General features: G+C 41.1%; 7 protein-coding genes across 7 annotated transcripts; 4 read left to right on the plus strand and 3 right to left on the minus strand.

Annotated features, from left to right (window-relative positions):
* Positions 1-1,447: 1,447 nt before the first annotated feature.
* On the plus strand, positions 1,448-2,548 carry EAE97_012059 (uncharacterized protein; the record flags this gene model as incomplete). Its single annotated transcript, XM_038882573.1, has 1 exon — positions 1,448-2,548. The coding sequence occupies one exon, from the start codon at positions 1,448-1,450 to the stop codon at positions 2,546-2,548; it is 1,101 nt and encodes a 366-aa protein (XP_038726591.1).
* A 1,841-nt stretch (positions 2,549-4,389) lies between these two features.
* EAE97_012060 (uncharacterized protein) lies at positions 4,390-5,597 on the minus strand (the record flags this gene model as incomplete). The annotated part of the gene is made up of 5 exons (XM_038882574.1): positions 4,390-4,526; positions 4,599-4,679; positions 4,738-4,821; positions 4,878-5,004; positions 5,055-5,597. The coding sequence occupies 5 exons, from the start codon at positions 5,595-5,597 to the stop codon at positions 4,390-4,392; spliced, it is 972 nt and encodes a 323-aa protein (XP_038726592.1).
* A 2,076-nt stretch (positions 5,598-7,673) lies between these two features.
* EAE97_012061 (uncharacterized protein) lies at positions 7,674-9,735 on the plus strand (the record flags this gene model as incomplete). Its single annotated transcript, XM_038882575.1, has 7 exons — positions 7,674-7,912; positions 7,971-7,992; positions 8,045-8,118; positions 8,177-8,467; positions 8,566-8,604; positions 8,679-9,315; positions 9,366-9,735. 7 exons carry the CDS (start codon positions 7,674-7,676, stop codon positions 9,645-9,647), a joined length of 1,584 nt encoding a protein of 527 aa, XP_038726593.1. The 3' UTR covers positions 9,648-9,735.
* Positions 9,736-10,693: 958 nt separating this feature from the next.
* EAE97_012062 (uncharacterized protein) lies at positions 10,694-10,970 on the plus strand (the record flags this gene model as incomplete). The annotated part of the gene is made up of 3 exons (XM_038882576.1): positions 10,694-10,714; positions 10,754-10,819; positions 10,875-10,970. 3 exons carry the CDS (start codon positions 10,694-10,696, stop codon positions 10,968-10,970), a joined length of 183 nt encoding a protein of 60 aa, XP_038726594.1.
* A 1,741-nt stretch (positions 10,971-12,711) lies between these two features.
* Positions 12,712-14,535, plus strand: EAE97_012063 (uncharacterized protein; the record flags this gene model as incomplete). Its single annotated transcript, XM_038882577.1, has 4 exons — positions 12,712-13,048; positions 13,112-13,759; positions 13,840-14,064; positions 14,225-14,535. The coding sequence occupies 4 exons, from the start codon at positions 12,712-12,714 to the stop codon at positions 14,533-14,535; spliced, it is 1,521 nt and encodes a 506-aa protein (XP_038726595.1).
* A 167-nt stretch (positions 14,536-14,702) lies between these two features.
* Positions 14,703-15,765, minus strand: EAE97_012064 (uncharacterized protein; the record flags this gene model as incomplete). The annotated part of the gene is made up of 3 exons (XM_038882578.1): positions 14,703-15,246; positions 15,328-15,496; positions 15,575-15,765. The coding sequence occupies 3 exons, from the start codon at positions 15,763-15,765 to the stop codon at positions 15,142-15,144; spliced, it is 465 nt and encodes a 154-aa protein (XP_038726596.1). The 3' UTR covers positions 14,703-15,141.
* A 1,586-nt stretch (positions 15,766-17,351) lies between these two features.
* EAE97_012065 (uncharacterized protein) lies at positions 17,352-18,733 on the minus strand (the record flags this gene model as incomplete). Its single annotated transcript, XM_038882579.1, has 3 exons — positions 17,352-18,381; positions 18,437-18,551; positions 18,610-18,733. The coding sequence occupies 3 exons, from the start codon at positions 18,731-18,733 to the stop codon at positions 17,352-17,354; spliced, it is 1,269 nt and encodes a 422-aa protein (XP_038726597.1).
* Between the last annotated feature and the right edge of the window lie 2,232 nt (positions 18,734-20,965).

Here is a 20,965-nt window from a genome sequence, read left to right on the forward strand (position 1 = left end):
GTTATTTTGAGGCCATTCAATGTAAATACAAATCAATATAAATCCGGTTTTCAATGTTATGTTAGTAACATCCTACTGCGTTCTGACACTCGTATAGTCAGAGGCAAAATGACAAAGTGCTAAGAGGAGGCATTAATTGAATTTGCATGCCTTTCATGGGGGCAAGCCCCCAAACCCCCAAACCCCCAAACCCCCATAGCTCGCTGCGCTCGATATCAACCTTTTGTATTAGTTATCTAGTCTGCCTCCACGGCAGTGGCCCTCGGAGAGCCAGCGGAGCGTCATTTCTTTGATTACAAGTTTACCACCTGGCTATGAGTCGAATAATAGGTTCTTGTAAAAGTGCTTGTTGGAAATAGTACTACCTACCAGTGACTGTGCTATGAACGCAACGAGTATGATGTACACGGCAGAGAAGGCGCAGACCAGAGCGACGTCTTAGTTAATACCAGATGATGGATATTAACAAATCATAAATCACGAGGACTTGCATACTTTGTATATTGATTGATGATTGGATACATAAAAACCTTGGAAGATTGAAAAGATTGCATAACTCTTTGAATTCTTAGCACACAGGGGCCTCCCTAGTTACTGCCACGCCTAGATTTAGAACTTGAAGACCAAGAAGGATACTAGTGAGAGACTAATGCACTAGTCTGATCACGCTAAACCATAACCGGGCATACCCTGTTTAAATCAATCTGGTCTATTCCACTTGATCATCCTCATGTACCTACACCTACACCTACTGGGTAGTAGTTACTTATTAGATTACCTAGTACTCTGCTCTGCTCTGTAAACACCAGAAAGGTGCGCATCAACCAACTTCAAGGGAGACAAAGAAAGAAAGACCAAAGCTCGAAATAATAAGAAATAATTCAAAAATATACATTAATTCAATCTTCCCATATAAACTTTATCTGTCTCTTTTACTTTCTTCAAATACATCGTCGCCTCCTTCATCTTACTTTTATCTCAAATTTACCTCTCAGTCTTTCTAATCGCAATCGAGTTGGTTCGCTCTTCCTTTAGAAACTTCACTCCCACTCCCACTCCCACTCCCACTCCCACTCCCACTTGCAGTTGCTTGCTTCCATTTCCGGACCCGATCCAAAATAGCTCACTTATCTGTCGACGCCCACCATTACCTGACTCACTCTTATATCTTCTCAACAACTTCATCCCTTTCGACAATAAGGTTCCAGTCCGTTCCGTTTGCTTCTCCAATACACGATCAATAGTTGCTTCGAATTAAATTACCAACCCATTCAATTCGCTTGTACCCTTTCTATCGCAAATCGAAGTGAGTTAGCCCATCAAGGTGTTGGTGTTGGATTCTTCTGAGTCACCCCCATGCCAACCCAACACGTCTTTTCGAGAATATAAATACTAATCTTGTGTCGCGCACTTGTAGAGAAAGAAATCAACTGATCCAACAACAAAAATGGCTTCAATAGCTTCATCTGCTCGCAAGATCCCAACATCCTTCGGTCGAGACAGCTTAACTGCTGTAGCGGCTCGAAGTGTTCCTGTGGCCAATGGCCATCCTCTTCCTACTCCTCCGAACTCTATCTCTCCCAACCTACCTCCGCATGTTACCAAAACCTTTGGTACTCGTTCGCCATTGCCCCAACTCAACTTGGAGCATGTTGAATCCGACCTAGACTTACAAGACGGAAGTGGAAATGAAGGAACGTCGGACATCGGATCGCCAGGATTGGATACCACTGGTGCTATTACCCCTAGTTTACTGGCGAAACACCACCTTCCTGAAATTCTGTTGGATCATGGCCCACTTGCTATCCGCCACATCATGGGTTATCTCACTACCTCAGTCCCCGGCTTTTCTGGAATTCCTCCCGCGAAAGCTAGAAGACTTGTTGTGGGCGCTTTGGAGGGACGTGGCAATGGCGGTGAGGCTGGCGGTGTAAAAGGAAATGTGTTGTTCGAGAAAGTGGGTTGGGGCCGATGGGACGCGAGACTAAAGGGGCATCCGGCAAGAATGGGTCGAGCTTTTGGAAATTCACCACCACCGAGTTTACCAGATACCTATCCGATTGGGATGCCAATCGCCAACAACCAAGGGTGGTCATTTACGCGAACACGTCTTAATGAACCAGGGTCAAGTTGGGCGGGGGATTCGGCGTTTTTCTCTCACGGAGATGATGTCTCGATGCCTGACGAGGCCGACAAAATGTCTTTGGATGGCGATGAATCGGGCTCTTCCTCATCTGAGGTTGGAGACGACGTAATGATGGAGGATGACCCGAATGATGTAACGGACGAAGAGGACTGGGCAGCTGTTGGAGCCGCAGCATTGCGAGCAGCATCTTATTCAGCATCTGGACCCTTCACTTCTGGGCCACTTCCACAAGTTTTCAATTCTCATGTATATAGGGGAGGGTTGCGTTCTGTTGTTGGTCATTCTCTTCCAGCTCCAGCACGAACTCACACCCCTAGCGGTTTCACTGCTTTGAACATGGCTTCTGCAGATTCTCAAGAACGAGAAGCCATTGAAGCACTTTTACGACTTGGTTCTGTATAAATTTCAGCATGGAGTTTTGGGATGGTTGCATATGGCGGGAATTAGCGTGAACCTATTGCCGGCGAGCACTGATCGAATTATTTATTTTTCAACACGCGAATTGACGATCTGATGGGAAACCGAAATGGGAAATGGGATATGCCCCCTCGCATCAGCGAGTACGGGAGCATGGCGTTTTTGATACTTTTTGTGGGATGACGGATGATGATGACCTTGAGCCTGTGCTAATCCTCGTGCGCTCGGTATCTCTGCCTCTACACAAGCTTTACTTCTGCACATACATCCTTTTTATATTCAACAACTGCTCCACTTACTTTACTGGAGACTCTGCTTTTTAAGTACGACGATTACGACATATTATTCAACATTCATACCCTCAAATCGTATCGACATTGACGGATGGGAGAAAAATCTTCACTCAAATCAATATAACATTGGTTTTCTTCACCTTTTGAACTTTTACACATAACTATTTTTAATATACCCTTGGCGACGCGATATGAGTTAGAGCGAGAGATGGCTGGACGCATCATTCTGGGAGGAGAAATTTGTGAGATGCTTGACTGGGAATGGAGGAAGATGATTTAGGGGGGCAGGGGGGGAAGATTGAAATAACGGTCCAGGTTAGGATTTTAATTTTGAGCGCTTAATTGCAGTCTCGAGATCAAAGTTTAATGGACGAGTTTTTTCCGCATAATGTTTGGTTGTGATTTGAAATTGTATACTGCAATGTGATACGGTATGAGTGATGTTTGCCATGTGCATGAATTTCGGGTGAAGGGGCTGTAGATGAAGCTGCCTATACTTATTGAGTCTGCGCACGCATATATGATTGTAGCAGGTATATGAATAGTTTCTTTTGCCTGTTCATCTCATTCCTTGGTGCCTATTTTAGTACATATATCTACAACATTGATATGTGCGATTCTTGAATTCATTAGTTCATGAATGAATTTTAAATGTGTGAATGGGCTTAGAACTTAGGCTGGAATGATTTAGTGAATCGGATTGGATTGGAGTAGGTTGGATTAGATAGATTGGGGTCTCGCTTCTTTCTTGCTTTTTTTCTTTCCCCCCTTTTGGTTAAGTGATTGAGTCGTAGAGATGAGGAGAATGGAGAATGAGAGGTAGAGATGAGGAGATGGGAGGTGGGAGGTGGGAGATGCACTATTTGTTTGTTTCTGAGTTTTTGTGGTGGTGAGGGTTGTTGGGTTGAGGGGGCTCAGAGGTTTGATGAGGTTTATATATGGGTATGGGTATAGATAGGTATAGGTATAAATAATGGATGTATGGATGTATGGATACATGGATAGGAAGATTAGATTTGTGCGCTGGGAATCGTGCTTCGATGGATCGATGAATGTTCTTGAGCTTTGAAAGGTTGTGGTTTGGGTGGGTGGTGGGATTTATTGGGAGTTTGTATGTGTGTGTTCAGGAGTGGAGTTTATAGCTTTGTAGCTTTGAGTTTGGAGGGGGGTACTGGGGGTGGGTGTATTGGGCTGGGGATTGAGATTGAAATCTTCTGGTAGAGTGGACTATAACTACATGGTGTTATAGTTAGGAGATGATTTTTGCTGCTATGTGGTAGTTGGAGGAGCTGGGGTGGGGTTTGAGATTCAAGGCGATTTGGATTTGGATTTGGATACGATCGTAGTTGTGAAATGATTTTTCTGATCAATCTCTAGATTGAATAATAGTCCATTTGAACCGCCCAACAATTTTATTCCAGATGCCTGCTACAAGTACAAAATGGTTTTGCTTCCGCTATGGGCTACTAGAACTAACCAGTAATAATACACATTGACAACTGTCCCTCGAATAAGAATAATTCATTATGCCTTTTAAATGAAAATGTCAAATTGCTGTCCCACCAACCTCTCGCTCAAATCCCATAATCGAACTTGGTTGCCTACGCCTTTTGCGTAATCTTGAGGTACGGGTCTGATGATGCAATCTTGGAGGAACCCGCCAGATGATTCTAGGGAGGAATTAGTGGTTATTTTTACGTTGTAAGGCCGTCCAGGGAAGTGGAGAGGAGAGGAGAAGATACCTGAGATAAATGGATCTAGAGCCGCGACTAAGGTGGTAGAACATCCTTCTTGGAGTGTTTTGGGGGGTTCGAATTCCTGGCCTGGAGGGGTGTCAGTTTGATATGCAATGCATGTGGCTAGTGACGGGGGGTTATATACCACCCGAAGAATTGGAAATTTGCTGCAATACGTTGCTCCACATCTTTGAAGTGACATGAGCTTGGAGATTGCTTGTTGGTACGTCTGGGGATTTTGTTAATAATTGATGGTCCTTTTGAAGAGGATTTCGAAAAACTCACATCCGGGCTGAAGTGCAAAAGATTGTATATTTCTATCCTTTAATCTTGCGGCCAAAGTGCTAGAGAACAAAACATTTGCCGTTTTAGATTGTGCATATGCTTGCCAAGGATCGTAGTTTTTTCCTTCCTACTTGTGTGATTAATATATGGAAAATTGAATTTGGGCAACATTCATACGTTGAAATTCCAATCATCAAATTGAACACCCCCGAGCTCATACCCAGTACTGCTGACATTCACAATCCTCGCTTGCCCTTCTCTTCCTGCCTGTAAAAGTTTCTCCAAAACTAGATTGGTAAGTAGAAAATGACCGATATGATTACAACCGAATTGTAATTCAATTCCATCTTCAGTTGTTTGATAAGCCGGCACTGCCATCGCTCCTGCATTATTAATCAGAATATCGATTTTTTCAACCAGACTATTGATTAAAGAAGCGGCTTGTCTTATTGATTTCTGAGAAGCGAGATCGAGGGGTACAAAATGGGTCGTGATGGAGGGATTGAGAGTATGAATTTCTTTGATAACAGGAGAAATCTTGGCTTCTGAACGTCCGGCTAGAAGGATGATAGAAGGAGAGGCATGAGCAAGTGAGATGGCGGTCTCGGCGCCGATACTATTGGCTGAAGGACCTGTTATGACGATTATTTTGCCGTTTGTGAGTGAGGAGAAGTGCTGGACTACGGAGATGCCAGTGCTGGAGCGTGAGAAGGCGGACATTGTTGAAAAGTTGTAGTCAATAGATTGTGATGATATCAATCAGACATTCAATCATGCGCAAACAAACACTAGGGCAGAAAAAACAATGATAGACTTATCATAGCACGAAAGGTATAACCATCATCATATACTCGTAATACTTGTAGCGAGCGATTACCCATTCTTGGCATCTGCATGATTGCAGCATATCGACGGTGAACAATTGAATATGGCTTCGATTTCATCTATATACCTGGTTTTTCACTTACAAAAGAAGTATTTGCTGATCCTCGTCATCAAATGAGATGCAAATGTTTGAATGGAGACATTTTGTACCCTTGCCAATATCAGGTAACTGGGGCAGCCAAGAGAATGACAGAAACGGATTTAGGAGGTAGCAAATGAGTGCACTCTAATATCCGAACATCTTCGTTCTTTGGCTGAGATGAATGGTAAGCTGATATTGAAGGTCGAATAACATCTTCGTATTGTCAGCAAGCAAAGGAGGGACGACAAGATGAGAAGAGATGAAAGGTTGCAGAAGTACTCAGGTAGAGTCGGTTGTTTAATAGCAGAACGCCGACAAGACCATCCCTGCGATCCCCACCTTTGGTAATATTCTGCCCGTATAGATCATGGAAGCGGTGAGATGAAGATTACCTCCACGGTCCACACCTGAACTCCACCTCCACCTTCAGTTCCACATAGGAAGTCGTCGTCCATTACGCCATCCGAAATTTTCTTCATCGCAAAATGTATGATGGGCGGTTCGCAAGAAACATAGTATGGAGTCAAGATTGAGCTTTCTATCTATACTCTGATTACAGTTGTACCTAGACGTCCATACCTTTTCGGTAGAGAGGCAAACGGATTGCTGGAGTTTCACGTGAAGCCATGGTCAAAATGCCTCATATATGATTCTTATACTGGGACTCATGGCGTCTCTAGTATCGCCAATCTTGTTTCGTCAACATCTTTTTCATTTGCACGACATCCAGGTGTATTCTAGATTCATTGCACAGATCGACATCGATGATTTATCGGGTTTCTAGCCTTGATATGAGTCGGATCGCAAAGTCTTCCTAGGTTCTTTGGGAAGAAAACCTTGCTGCGACTTCTACTTCTGGCAATGAACAAGTTTGTGAGTTTCAGAAGTTCCCAATATTCCAACAAATGATGTACATTTCTGTTCCAGGCAACAGCTCTGTCACCGAAAAGCTTCGAAACCCTTTGAATATATTCTTTCTCGCTGATGTTCATTGCGTGTAGCTATTGTGGCATGCAGTTCGAGCTGAAGTGGCATAGTATCTCAGATGCCTTGAATAGGAGGGCGAGACAGTGTATGACTCGCAGTATTCTATGCATCCGCAATCTTAGTAAAGCCCAGGCCATACTTTTTTTGTTTTGTTTCATATGGATCACATTACCAAATTGGTATGGATCTCATTCGTCCATTCGCTAAGATTTCATATACCTATTTACACATCAAAGCAATCGGTACTCGATAAATTAGTCATCTATAAAGGCCGAAGCTTATGATGCATTGAGTCCGTTCTAGTGAGCAGATCCGGCATTAACAATGCCGTGCTTTAGCGCGGCAAATTAGCCCTTTTTTTTTAGGTGTCTGGAGTCAGTAAAGATGTCCAAGCAGTTGAAACAGTTCGTTTTGTCTGTGTCATTGTGGGACTTTCGTCAATCCTACGCCACTTTTGTTGGAGAAGACCGTTCAAGAAGAGCCGGCGTATCGGTATGAAATTGACACACGTGTCAAACGGATGGTGTTCATGACAATGTCAGAACAGTGCTCAAGAAGTCTTCATCTCTTCCTCGAAGGTGAGCTCTCCTGCTCAAGTATCATTTGCACGATACAGGAGAGTGGCGGTGTATGCTAAATGTGATGATCGACAGCACTAGATTCTCCTTAAATGGCATTGTCTTACTAGTGTTATTCCGTCAATATACCCTTCTCTGTTGGGTCAGTGCTGTGTACACCATATCTACCAAGACTTCCAAGAAGTTCAACAGCTATCATCATGATTGCACATTCTTTGGCGACTTGGCATATTTTGAGAAATCTGTTTGATAAAGAAATTCATCATGATAGATAATGAAAAGCCGACAGAGCCCTTGGCTATTTCAAACCTCAGTGAGGCATCATTGCCTATAGGAGTGGATTCAATCTCGAACATACTTCAAAAACTCGATGATTTGGGTCTCCAATTGTCAGACGATCATATCGTCGATTGGCTTCCAAAAAATCAAAATCATCCTCGAAATTGGCCTTTGAAACGAAAACTGGCAAACACAGCTTGCATTTTCTTGCTTGATACATTTGGGTGTGTAATTCCCCATTGTCAATTGGAAATCCCGTAAAATTAACTCGTTCCAATAAAGTGCTTTGCTAGAATCCGGGGGTGTTTGTTTCCCAAAATCCTTTTTTACATGGTGTTTACTGACAATTTCAAAAGTTAGTCGCAGCAACGCAAGCAGCAACAGAATATGGCATTTCACAGAACCAGTCACTTATTGCCTTTTCTCTTATGTAAGTGTATACACTGAGTATTGGTTTTCACAATGGTCTTTCTCATCTGTTTATATAGGTACGGAATTGGTGGAGCTCTAGGAAGCATTATCTTTCCACCATATTCAGAAGCTTTCGGAAGAAAACCGATACTCATATTTGCAGCTCTTTTGCTACCGCTTAGCTGCATGATTACAGGACTTGTACCCTCTATTGCAGGTGTATACATTGGCCGCTTTATCATGGGTGCGACGATATCGATTCCTTCAACAATTAATGTGGGTAGTCTAGAAGATATGTGGGAACCTGCGACCCAAGGCCATGCAATCTATGCATGGGTACTATCTGCGGGACTAGGTGCTGCTCTAGGGTAAGTGAACCCGGACAAAAATCTCTAATCTCTCTTAAAATAAGGAACTGCTGGGGGGGGAGTAGTTTTGAAAAAATCTCGACTGACTAATAGAATAGACCGATATATGGAGCCTACGTCACTAGCGTACTTGGTTGGTGAGTTGATTCTAAATTATGCACCTACAATTTCTCGATAATGAACCCCAAAGCTAACTCAAGATCAAATAAAGGCGATGGTTGTATCACATTGGCTCTATTGTTTCTGTCTGCATACTTGGTATTCTTCTCTTAGGCATCTCCGAGACTCGCCCAAGCAAACTTCTTGGGAACCTTCTTATCGCTATACAATCATGTGCAGGAACGCTGAAACTCCGGACAAAAACAGCAGATGACCATGTCCCTGATTTCCATACCTTTTGTCAGAGTGCCATCATTCAGCCAGCCAAAATATTCTTTCAGGAGCCCATCATCCTCACAATGGCAACCTTATCTGCTATAGCATTTTCTCTACTGTTTCTTTTCACTGAGTCGTTGGATATCGTCTTCAAACCATATGGATTTAGCCAGACTTCATACTCGTTAGCATTCATTGCATATGCTATAGGAATGATTTTTGGTATTCCGGTCAGGTTGGTAGAATTTTTTCATCTCAAGAAGCGTGCAGAAACGAAAGAACTAGAACCGGAAGACAAAATAATTGGCTTTGCTACCGGAGCATCAGCATTGGCAGCTGGCCTTTGGCTTATGGCTTGGACAACTCCACCTTTAGTCCATGGCATAGACTGGGTGGTACCGATGATAGGATTAGCAGGTGCCGGATTTGCAGCGAATGAAATTGAGTATGCACTTGGAAATTACCTAGCTGATGTAAGTTGCCTACTCTTATTTTTCTGCTCAGTCTTGACTGACACATACAGACATACACTGTCTATGCATCTTCCGCCTTCGCCGCATACTCAACTCTTCGAGCACTTCTCTCTGGTATATTCCCTCTGTTTGCTGATCGAATGTATAATGGCTTGGGTTCGAATGTTGCCGGCTCAATACTAGCTGGAGTTGCAACTTTATGGCTCATTAGCCCTTATGTTTTTATAAAGTACGGGAAGACCTTGAGAGAGAAGGGAAAATTTGCAAAGTTTAGTTTGGAGATTGATCCAAATCCTCAGGCACTGGATGTATTGGGGAGACAAGTTTGTTAAGACTTTTGACAAAAGCATGCATTCAAACACGCGGAGAAGATGTATTAGTTGTTGCATAGAATAGATCACTTTATTTCATAAAATAGTATAAGTTACTCACACAAAGCCATAGTTCTAGTGGAGCCCTGCGACTAAACCGTTCTCTAAATGCTACTTCAAGCACCCTTTCCTATCCCAGTCTTAGATACAATGATTCTAATCACTATCCATCAAGCGGAAGAGAAGTTTAGCACCGTTATACTATAGCACGAGCAGCATTTGGCGTTTCGTTCTTGCTTTTTGACTTATTTATCACTGATTTCTTATTTTTTCAGCCTTTGAAAATCAACTGGAGAATAGAAGAACGCCACCTACAAAATCAATCAAAGCTAGCAAAAAAGTGATACTTGTTATACAAGATGATTCTCTGTAGCCAGGCAGACAAAGCTAATAGCCCTTGGATGGTAAATGAAATTCTATCTATTCATCCCGCCTGCAGATGCAATTCAACTTAGTCATGATTCATTCTAATATGAGATATCATGAGATGAAACCAGTCTTTTAACTTCTCAGATCCACCAAATTGTCCTCAGATCTGATTTGTCCTCCTTCTTCTAAGTCTTCTTCCTGGTCTTGTACGCGATACACTTCATCTTATATGCACCCTCAATCTTGTGATCAATAACATCACAAATTACATTACTATTTTGTTTCACTATCGGTTCTTCTAGCCGCAAAACCAAAACTCTCATCTCAAAATTCAAGACTCGTCAACTATCAACAACACCAAGCCATCTAGGCCTCCTATTGTAGAAACCGACAGGGATAAAGATGAAGAGATGATCGACTTCGAAGCCTTCCTTGCAGAGCTGGTGAAATTAAAACTAGTGCTCATCGATCTTCGTGAATGAAGTGCGTCTCGGAGGGATAACCTGAAGAATTCCTTTAAAAACCAGTTGGACCTCATTTTCCCATGGGTCAAGGATGAAGAAATACCCAGTAGAATGCTATCGGCTAATTATACCTCGCAGTACATCAATAAGACTATTGCCAAAATGTATCTCAATATGTCTACACAGCATCGGGAGGTATTGTAGTATATCAGTAGGGGGTCTTTTGACGAATAGAGACTCATAGCAGACGAGGAGAAGTTTATTTTTACCAGAAGCGCAGAAGTGACATCAGAGCTTACAGTAAGATAGTTCTCTAGCTTGATATTTTAATCATCGAACGTTAATCATGTTATAGGTACTGGAGGATGAGATACGCGAAGTCCCCGATTTTCAACCCGCAACAGTAGATGAGAGGGAAAATTTTCCTCAGAGAAAGAATGGAGTTATTTGAACCCATTGTAGCTTATAGCTTAACCGTACGTCGGCTTCGTCGAGACTGGAAAGATGAAGTATATCAAAGCGAAATGGATTCAAATCGAGAGTAGAAGCTCGCCAGACGAAAACATTATAGTCCACCGTAATATCGCCTGTCATTTTGGTAATATCGATGCCGACTCTGCATATTAGAGGTTATCTGACTAGGGGAAGAATAAAATAAGTTGCGAGAATTTTGAAAGCGTCTACGGTGTTTGATCTTCCGAGCAAGGATTGTTTTTTGACACTTTGGAAGATCTCTCTTGGATGTAAAGCTTGCGGGCAACTATTTCCAGGTCATTGTTATAACACTAAGCATACTTATGTCAGGGAAATGGACAAGAGTTTTTGATCAGAACTTTGCAAAATGCATGGGAATTTTTAATAATTTAGCTCAAAACTGGCTGGGCAATAACAGAGATAACCGCTTGGGCAGAGGTAGAAGGTTCCACAATCTCGAGATTGAATCTGGCTAGATTGAGAGTCCATGATGTCTTGAATCTATGAAGTATGCTGCCAGAAAAACAATCGAAAAGAAGAGCAGACGCTCGAGGATCCGTGTCTGCTCAGATCATTGCAAGTTTCGCAGACTTCTGCAGGTGATTCTTGAGGAAAACACCGCAGGTGTCGTTGCATGCTCGAAGGATGCATGAAGGTTCAGTCACTTAGACTTCCCAGACTTTTGCAAATACTTCACTTCAGTACTTATCTTTTGCAGGGTCTGTTAGGGAGAGATCAAAGAGTTTCATGGAAGGTTGTTGCATTGGAGAATCCCGAAGAAAAACCCCTCAACAGTAAAGTGACAGATGGTGTACCGTTTCGGTATGACCAAAACGTGATCATCCAGAAATCCTTACATGTCACTTATCTGAACATCTTGCATCATTTAGATTAGCTCCTTTGAAAGTAATCTATTAGCAGTAGTGCGAATTAGGCATTTCAAAACTCGGTAAAGATGGCACTTTCTCCCTCGGTACAATCATACCTTGCTAAATCTGGACTCAAACAACATGATAGGACAAATTGCTTGAATCATATGTAGTGAAGGGTTACCAGAAACAAGCTAGGAACAAAAAAAGATGTGTACCATGCCAATACGTATTCAAATCCACGAGTTCTTATACAAAAGCAGAATTTTACAAAGCTCACAAATGATTCTAATTGGCTTTAAGATTTAATATAGATAATATCACATGATTGAAACTCATTCATCGCTAGGGAAGGAGGTGTGCGATCCCTCCCTCCAATCATTGAACAGGTTTCAAGCTCTGTAGATAGGTTTCACACTCTATCTCATCACACGTACTGGTAGCCATCATTGTCTAACCAAGATATGCACAGATAACTACTCAAAAAGGTATGTTGCATATTTCTTATCCTGCAACTACCACCCCGAATGCTCATTGGCCGACCTCAACTCTTGCAGCTTCATTTTTACATGGCCCCCCGGTTAACCCGCACATCACCTTCCTTCCCCGCCTTTGAAATGCCGGATACTCCAGATATGGACTCGCACCGTTGATCGGTACTTACACATATGGTGCCACCGAATTCGTAGCGTATGTTGTAGCTGATCACGTATCTGCTGTGCAACAATCCACATGTACAAAGCAAATCTAGATTATCCCCCGAAGAAATTTCTACATTTCGATAATTTTTACAAATCGTCTTTCGAATCCCATCTGTAACTTGACAATCTCCTGATACCCAATCAAATCATGACGACGAGTACAGAAACCCCAGAAAATATCTCTACTTCCCCAAATTCAGAACTCCGAGACGAGAAATCTGCAGTAGCTGAACTCGAAAACCCAGGCACCACTTCCCCAGATGAAGAAATCCAAATCTCAAAAGACCTCGATCGGCTCATTAGCAAGAAATTCGATCGCCACATCGTTCCTTGGCTATTTGGCCTATGGCTCTTGGCTTTCATCGACCGCTCCAACATCGGCAATGCGAAAATCGATGGATTAGCTGCCGATTTGGGGATTCTGACTGGAACAAAATTTAACATCGCGCTCGCTATCTTCTACGTTCCTTATATCTGCGTTGATAGTATGTCAATCTCCTAACTAATCATCACTTAATCTCTTAAGCGGCACTCTGACCGTAATCCAGTCCCCTCAAACTGGCTCGTCAAACGCATAGGCGCAGGCTACTATCTCCCCGCCCTCATCATAGGCTGGGGCCTCATAAGTCTCTGCATCGGATTTGTCACCACCTGGAAATCCCTGCTCATCGCGCGATTCTTCCTCGGTCTCATGGAAGGCGGTCTCCTCGGCGGAATCATCATCTACCTCGCCATGTTCTACCGTCGCCACCAACTCATGCGACGAATTGGACTCTTCTACTGCGCTGCGCCTCTCTCCGGTGCCTTTGGAGGTCTCCTCGCTACGGGCCTCTCGGAGATCAAAACAAAGGGGTATAACGGATGGCCTTTTATATTCTTCGTCGAGGGCGGAATCACGCTTCTCTTCGGCATTGTGACGATTTTCTTCCTGCCCCATACCCCTTCTCATTCCAAATTCCTCAGCGAAGAACAACGATTCCTCGCAATCCATCGCATGAAACTAGATTACCGCGGCGCGTCACCTGTGGCCAATATAGACAATGAGAAATTTGACTGGCACTGGGTGAAGCTCGCCGTGTTCAACTGGAACACGTGGCTACTTTCTTTGAATTTTTTCGCCGTCATCACGCCCATCTATTCGTTTTCGCTCTTCTTACCGACCATCATCACTGCGTTGGGGTATACGAGGGTAAATGGTAGTTCGCCCCCTTTCTTTCATCTCCCCTCCAAACAATACTCTCAAATAGACTAACCCCTAACCCCTAACCCGCTTAAGCAAACCTCCTAACCGTCCCCCCAAACATGACTGCATTCCTCAGCGTAATCCTCGTAACTTCCCTCTCAGATCACTTTAAGCGTCGCGGTCTCTTGATGCTCATCTGTGCTAGCATCGCCATCATCGGTTACGTGATGCTCATCGCAACCTCGAGACCTCACGTCCAATATGGCGGTACATTCCTGGTTGCCGCGGGGAGTTTTGCGTGTCCGCCTGTTGTTATGGGTGTGTACTGTTTACTTTTACTTTTCTTTATTCTTCTTTTCCTTTCAACTTCTCTGCTTCCCCTTTTCTCCCTCTCGTCCTCTCTTCCCAATTCCAACAGAATGAAAGAAAAAACTCTTATCAACAACCCCCCAAACTAACCCCCTCCCCCCCCCTCAAGGCTGGCTAGCAAACAACACCTCCCCCCACTACGTACGAGCCTCAGCCTCCGGTCTCCAAATCGGCCTCGCCAATATCGCCGCCTTCATCGCAACATTCACCTACATCGCCGCCGACGCCCCGCGCTATATCACCGGCCACGCCATCAATCTTGGTATGCTGGGCTTATGCTTGGTCGTGACGAGTATCACGATGGGGTATTGCAAGTGGGAGAATGGGAAGCGGGAACGAGGGGAGAGGGATGGGAGGTTGTTGGAGGGGAATACCGAGATGTTGGGGCATAGACATCCGGAGTTTAGGTATACAGTTTGAGCTGGCTTGTTGGTGGGTAGGTAATCTTTCTGTAGCTTATGGGAAGGATTTGTAACTGCTTGGATGGTTAATTAGTCGGAAGGAATTAGACATCTTAGAACGAGATTACAGTAAAAGCACAAAGGAGCAAATGAAAATCCACGGCAGCTAAAGCCTAAAGAGATGAAGTAACTTCAATAAATATTATAACTCGGTACCTAACACCAACCAACTAACAATACCTACCGATATACAATGAAAGTCGAAATAATTAAAATAAAGGGCGAGAATGTTGGATTCCCCCGAGAAGAAGTATTCGAAAGTTTCCTCCTAAATCATCTCCAAAACCACACACCATTCTTCCAAACCAAAGAAAACTCAACCCATCCCACTCATCGCTCCAAAAACATGAAGTCCGACAAAGAAGATTAGAATGAAAAAGAGATCCTCCCATTCCCATTCCCATCCATCAAACTCCAATCATTCCAACCCATTATCGCCGGCTCTGGATCGCTCAAATACCAGTCGATGCCCATCCATCAAGCTCTAGAAAACTTCTATCCGTCTCTCTACCGTATCGTGCATATAATCGTAATCGCCGGGTGGGGAAAAAAGCGAGAAGAGAGATTAAGAAGTCAAAGGATCGCAAATCCAACTTTGGACCCCTTTGTCGTAGTAGCCTTGCAATTCTGCGATACCCTTGTCATCGATGATTGCGTAGTCGCCGACGCACTATTGTATCTTGGTCAGTACTTGTTTTAGATTTCAGATGAAGTATGGTCAATGGGTATTAGAGTGTAAGGGGAATCTTACATCCTTTTGAGTGTAGAGCCAACAAGCGGGTGTATTGTCAACATTAATGTTCATTGATTCGGTATTCTTGTTGAAGAGATCTGGCATATTGTTGCAGACGCCGACAGTGGAGTAACCGTTGTAAACGAAACCTTCGTAGTTCCAGTCGGTGTAGCCTTGGAGGAGAAGTCTGATCAATTTGTTAGTTTGTTTTTTTGTTTTGGTGTGGATTTGAACTCAAGTGAGTTAGGAAAGTAGATATCCATACACAGATTTTCCATCTGGAGAAGCAAGATTGCAGCTGCACTCGAAAACACCTGGCCAGGAAGCTGGGTTTTGCCAAACACAGCCTGCAGAGCTGGGACAGAACGAATCAGTTATCTTTAGGACACCAGCGAAGGCTGTAGAGGGGAAAGCAAGAGTTGCCAAAATGGCAGAAGCAGCTTGTGTGAAACGCATAGTGATTTGTGGACGTTGGTGAATTGGAATTTTTGATTTATTTGAAGGGTGATTTGAATTTTTGATCGTTGCTTGTTGAGTGGGATAGATATCAAGTGAAGACTGATGAATGATGTTGTTGCGATGAAGAAAGAATATTTGATCGCTCCTTCCTCTCCTTATATACCTATTTCTCTACCACCTCATCATTTTACAACTACCTCATCTATACTCCAAGAGAAGAAAACCTAGCAATATTCCACGATGTTGTCGAGTTCAGCTAGAGATGAATTCTTGGCCGGAATATCCACCATCCGGACAAGTAAATACCTCATCGTCGATGATCTTTCAGATCTTCGATTTGAGCCGTCGACATAATCGTATTGAGAATGTAGAAGTATACCCAAGAGAGCAAAATACGAGATAGAACAAGTGATACCACACAGAAAGTTTTCCTTATTGGTGGCTTCTGGGCGTTCAAACTCACACTACTTCGGTCGATGAGGTTTGGTTCCAGCCTTGCCTAAATTACATTCTAGCTTAAACGTCACTTTGTTCCGTTAGGTATGACAAATTTGTCAATAGCGTGAAAGATATGCAAATGAATATGATGGGGACTAGATCGATGTGTCATCTGAACTGTTTCATCAATTGGTCATGTATCACGTAGACCAAATCTGATTGTCTTTGATCTTGACAGGATAACGTGCGTTACCAAAATAGGAGAAATTCTAACGTGCTGTGTATTTGAAATATCAGATTTCACAAAGACTTTGGGTGGTTGAAATGCACCAGCAACGTGGTAGATCCAAAAATACTGATTTAACAAAGTGACTTGTGCGCTCGAGAAATGTTCTATAACTAGGAATATAGATTTGTAACGGCATAGCAGACTTCGGTGAAAACCGAAGAGATCGTGGTCAGAATTGAAGATGTGATGAAGATACGTCACGATTTGAAGTCGTTGGTACACTTACACAATCGCCGTTGCTAGCACGGCAATAATGAGAGTCAACCGAAGGTGCCGAGGGGCACAACCGAACACTGTGATTATGTTCCACTACATTCCCAACGAATGGATTGGCGACTGAATGACTGTTATTCCATAAAACCTGAAGTAGAGAGTCTTCTGATGGTTCAAAGTTTCTTGAGGCGATACATGTATCGTACCAAGATGGGAATTGAATCGAAAAGCCACGAGGTCTATTAAGTTCCGTGGTGACTCATATGTTGCTGGTTTCATCATGTACAAGCTTTTGTATATGGTGGAAAAATTGGAGGAGAGATTGCTAAAAACTCATTACATACGTCTCATCTAAATTCGAAATTTAATGGACTTGATCTCGAGATTTTGGCCGACACAAAATGTCCACTCACAAAATAGCAGGTTTTTTTTAGGCTGTTTGAAACCAAATATGGCTCAAATACTGTTCCTAACCCATGCTGCGGACAACGTGGCTCGAGATACCCTACATAGTGTGAGGTTTATTACAACGAAATTATAGATTGCGGAAACGTACCTTTCAAATATCATGTTACGAATGAGGAGAAAATACATCCAGCCTCGGTGATTAATTTGATATCCGCCATTCAATCGATCTCGGACGTTATTCTTCGCCAAAAGGATGGTTGAACTTCAGTAGCCCATTCAAGCCTCCAACCCAACCGTCGTCATCCTTCATGCCACTTTTGGCCCCTCTCATAACACAAGGAACGCCCCCACCCCACTCGCTGCTGCCTTTTACCATTTCCTCACCTTGAACTCTTACTTCCATGCCAACGCCAACTCCAATACTTCGTCTTTGTCCATCAATACTAACTTCCAATTCCCTTCCTCTATTCTTTTCACTCAGTCGCAGTTTTATTGGTGTATTTGCAGGTACAACAAGAGGTCTAAATGAAAGACTTCTTGGACAGATTGGCGTTAAAAGGAGGCTACTGACGAGAGGGTGAATGATACTACCACCAGAACTCAAACTATATGCCGTACTTCCTGTTGGTGTGGAAATGATCATACCATCTGCAACAGCCTCGGTCAAAAATTGATTATTGACAAAAACTTCAATGATGGCCAAATGTGCTTCTTTCCCCCGATGGATAATAACTTCATTCATGGCATGCACATCGCCTTCTGCACTCTCGTGAGCACTTTTTCCATTAGCGTCAAAGACCTCTACCTTCAGTCTATTTCTGAGAAGTACTTTCGAACTCCTTGTTGATCCCATAGACTTGCCTCTCAGATTTGACCAGCCAGACACATCGTCAATCTTATCTGAAACCGATGTTTGGATGTGAGGATGCATTTCATCTTGAAAGAGGGGAGACCCAGCAGCAGCCCCCGACATGTAGACTTCTCGAAAGGCTCGTTTGTATTCAGCAAACTTCCATTCTCCCAAGAAACCTAGAGTACCCATGCTGAAGGAAAGAATTGGAGGAACATGACGAGTTGTGCTGAAAAGGGAAGATGCATGTAAAATGGTTCCATCTCCACCGAGTGTTGTTACCATGTCAACTTTAGATGGGAATAGGGATGGATGATCAGTACTGTATATTGGAAAGGCCAAAGAATTGTGTATACTCTCGGCCACCTTTCGCTCGAATATGAGAGATGTGTTGCTGTAGTTTGAGTGTATATGTCTGGTACCCAGTCAGTCGCAAATTTACATTCTAGATTGAAATACTTTTCACGAACTTAACATAATCAAGGAGAGCCTCAGCAACGGTCGGAGAACGATCCTTCTTTATGATTAAAAGATTTCGAGGTGGTGAGGGCCATTGTAAAGAAAGGAGATCACTCTCTTGTGAACCTAGAATTTTCCATGTGAATATTTGTATCAAGGTACAATGACGCATTTGGAAACTTACGATGATATCGAGGAACGATTCTGTCCGGCAAATTCGTTACATCTAAGATTTCCGATCTTGGCGTTGTGTTGCTAAAAGATCTAATTTGTATGGAGCGAAATTTGGGCAACACCCTTGGAAACATGTTGAAATTGAAAAGGGTAAGGGATTTCAACGATTTCGTGGTACAGAGTGACCCAAGTGCCAAAGCGATCTTACACAAGCCGTCTTTGAAGCTTCTCTTGGATGGTAGATGGAGTAAAGGACTGACTAAAACAACGAGGGTACAATTGACATTATTGGTGGAGAGGTCGAGAATTTGTTGGATATTGATTGATTCAGCCAAGGGATTGATTGATTAATAATAAAAGCACAACGACTTGACGGTGATGGAGCACCAGTGGATGCACGGACTGACGGAACACGTGCTTTTTTGAAAATACTCTCAAAATAAACAATTCAAATCATAAATAATTAATTCAATTTTGAAATACTATTAAATGTATAATTAATTAAATATAAGATTATTTTCATTAATAAAGAATTATATAGAAAATATAATTTACTAAAAAAATCAATATTTTATAAAAAATTCGATTAATATTATATAAAAGAAAATATATATTTTATTTCAATTTAATTAAATATATTAAAATCAATAATTTATTAATAATTTCAAAAAAAAAAAAAGATTTATTAAAAAAAGATATATATAAACAAATTTATAAATTCTTAAAGAATTTAAAAGGATTTATATTAATTAATAAAAATATTTATAAAATACTTATTTTATCTTTTTGAAATAAATTATAAATCAAAATTTATAAGATAATAATTGAATATTTTCAATTAGAGATAAAACAATATTTTTTATAAAAAAATTTGAAAAGATTTATAAATCAAGATTAATATTATAAAGCTATCTATTTAGAAAAGCTTTTTATTAATATAAATTATAGAAAATATATTATTTTTAATAATATTTATAAGTATAATATTATAAAAGAATTTTAGAGATATATTATATATATAAACGAAATATATATAGATTCTATTTTTATAAGAAAAGAGGAAATCCTAAAAAAAGCTAGGATTTAATATAAATCAGAAAATATAATAGAATACTCTTTATTAAAAAATAATAAAATCTATTATAGAATATAAATTTATTTCAAAGAAAAAGCTGAAAAACTTGAATTCTATTATAATAAAAAGGAATATACAAATAAATTAATATCTTTATTTAAATCTAAAAAACAATTCAAAATTGAAAGTTCTAAAGAATATAAAAAAAGAGTTTATATATAAAAAAGTAATAAACTATATTCTAAGAATATTAAGCTTGAAGATAATATTATAATATAAAAATATTATATAAAATAATTACTTTTTATTTATATAAAGTGTTAGAGTAAATACTAGCAATGAATCAACTAGGTGAAATATAGCACAAAGACTTTTCATTAATTCTTCTAAACTTATGAAAACTATACAATTTATATGTATGTGCAGGCTCCCTTCGGCACACGGTAGGCCTGAGGGCTTACTATCACGTACCTAATGGAGCACTTTAGTCCATGATCGTGACATAAAGACTATTAAGAAATTATAAATAAAGGATTTTATATATAAATAGCTTTTAATAAAAAATAATAACAATTTTTATAAATTTCTTAAACATAGTTTTATATAAAAGCTTAGAAATACATATAATATTGAAAATCTATTTCATTTTTTTAATTTATTTAATTTAAATCTAACAAAAGATATTTGAAATATATTAAAATAATAAGTTTAAAAAAGATAATAAAAAATATTAAAGAAATTGAAGGAAATTATATAAAACAAATAGAATAAGATTATACAAAAAGAAATTCCAAAAAAATATACCAAATTATCCAATAGATATAGAACTCTTATTGATATTAATAAAGAATATATATAATCGAAATTGTAATAGTTATTAGCTATTTAGTTGTAATATTATCTCATTTTGGGTTTTTTGAAGTTATACAGACTGTCCCGTGAGTCCGTGCACCCACTGGTGGAGGGAAAGGCCCCAGATCTTTATGCATACTAGGTATCTACGAGCCAACCTAGTAGTCACACCCATACCTCCAGCTACCCATACCCGTATCTTTCTTATCAAAACAAGCTTCACTCGAGCTTCACTTGCTTCAGTCCTCGAGCAGTCCTACGAGCCTCCCCAAAAATGAAGAGATGGTCTGTGCATACGATTCTATCATGTCCGCCTCGTCCGCTTACGTCCAAGGTTTGAGGTTTGAGGTTTGAGGTTTGAGCAAGGCTCTGGTGGCTCTAATAGTAAGTGCCTACGTCAAGCTTTGATTACCATAGCTTACTTCACTCACATCCATTC

The sequence above is a fragment of the Botrytis byssoidea genome, assembly GCF_014898295.1.
Source record: "Botrytis byssoidea strain MUCL 94 chromosome Unknown BBYS_047, whole genome shotgun sequence".
NCBI lineage: Eukaryota > Fungi > Ascomycota > Leotiomycetes > Helotiales > Sclerotiniaceae > Botrytis > Botrytis byssoidea.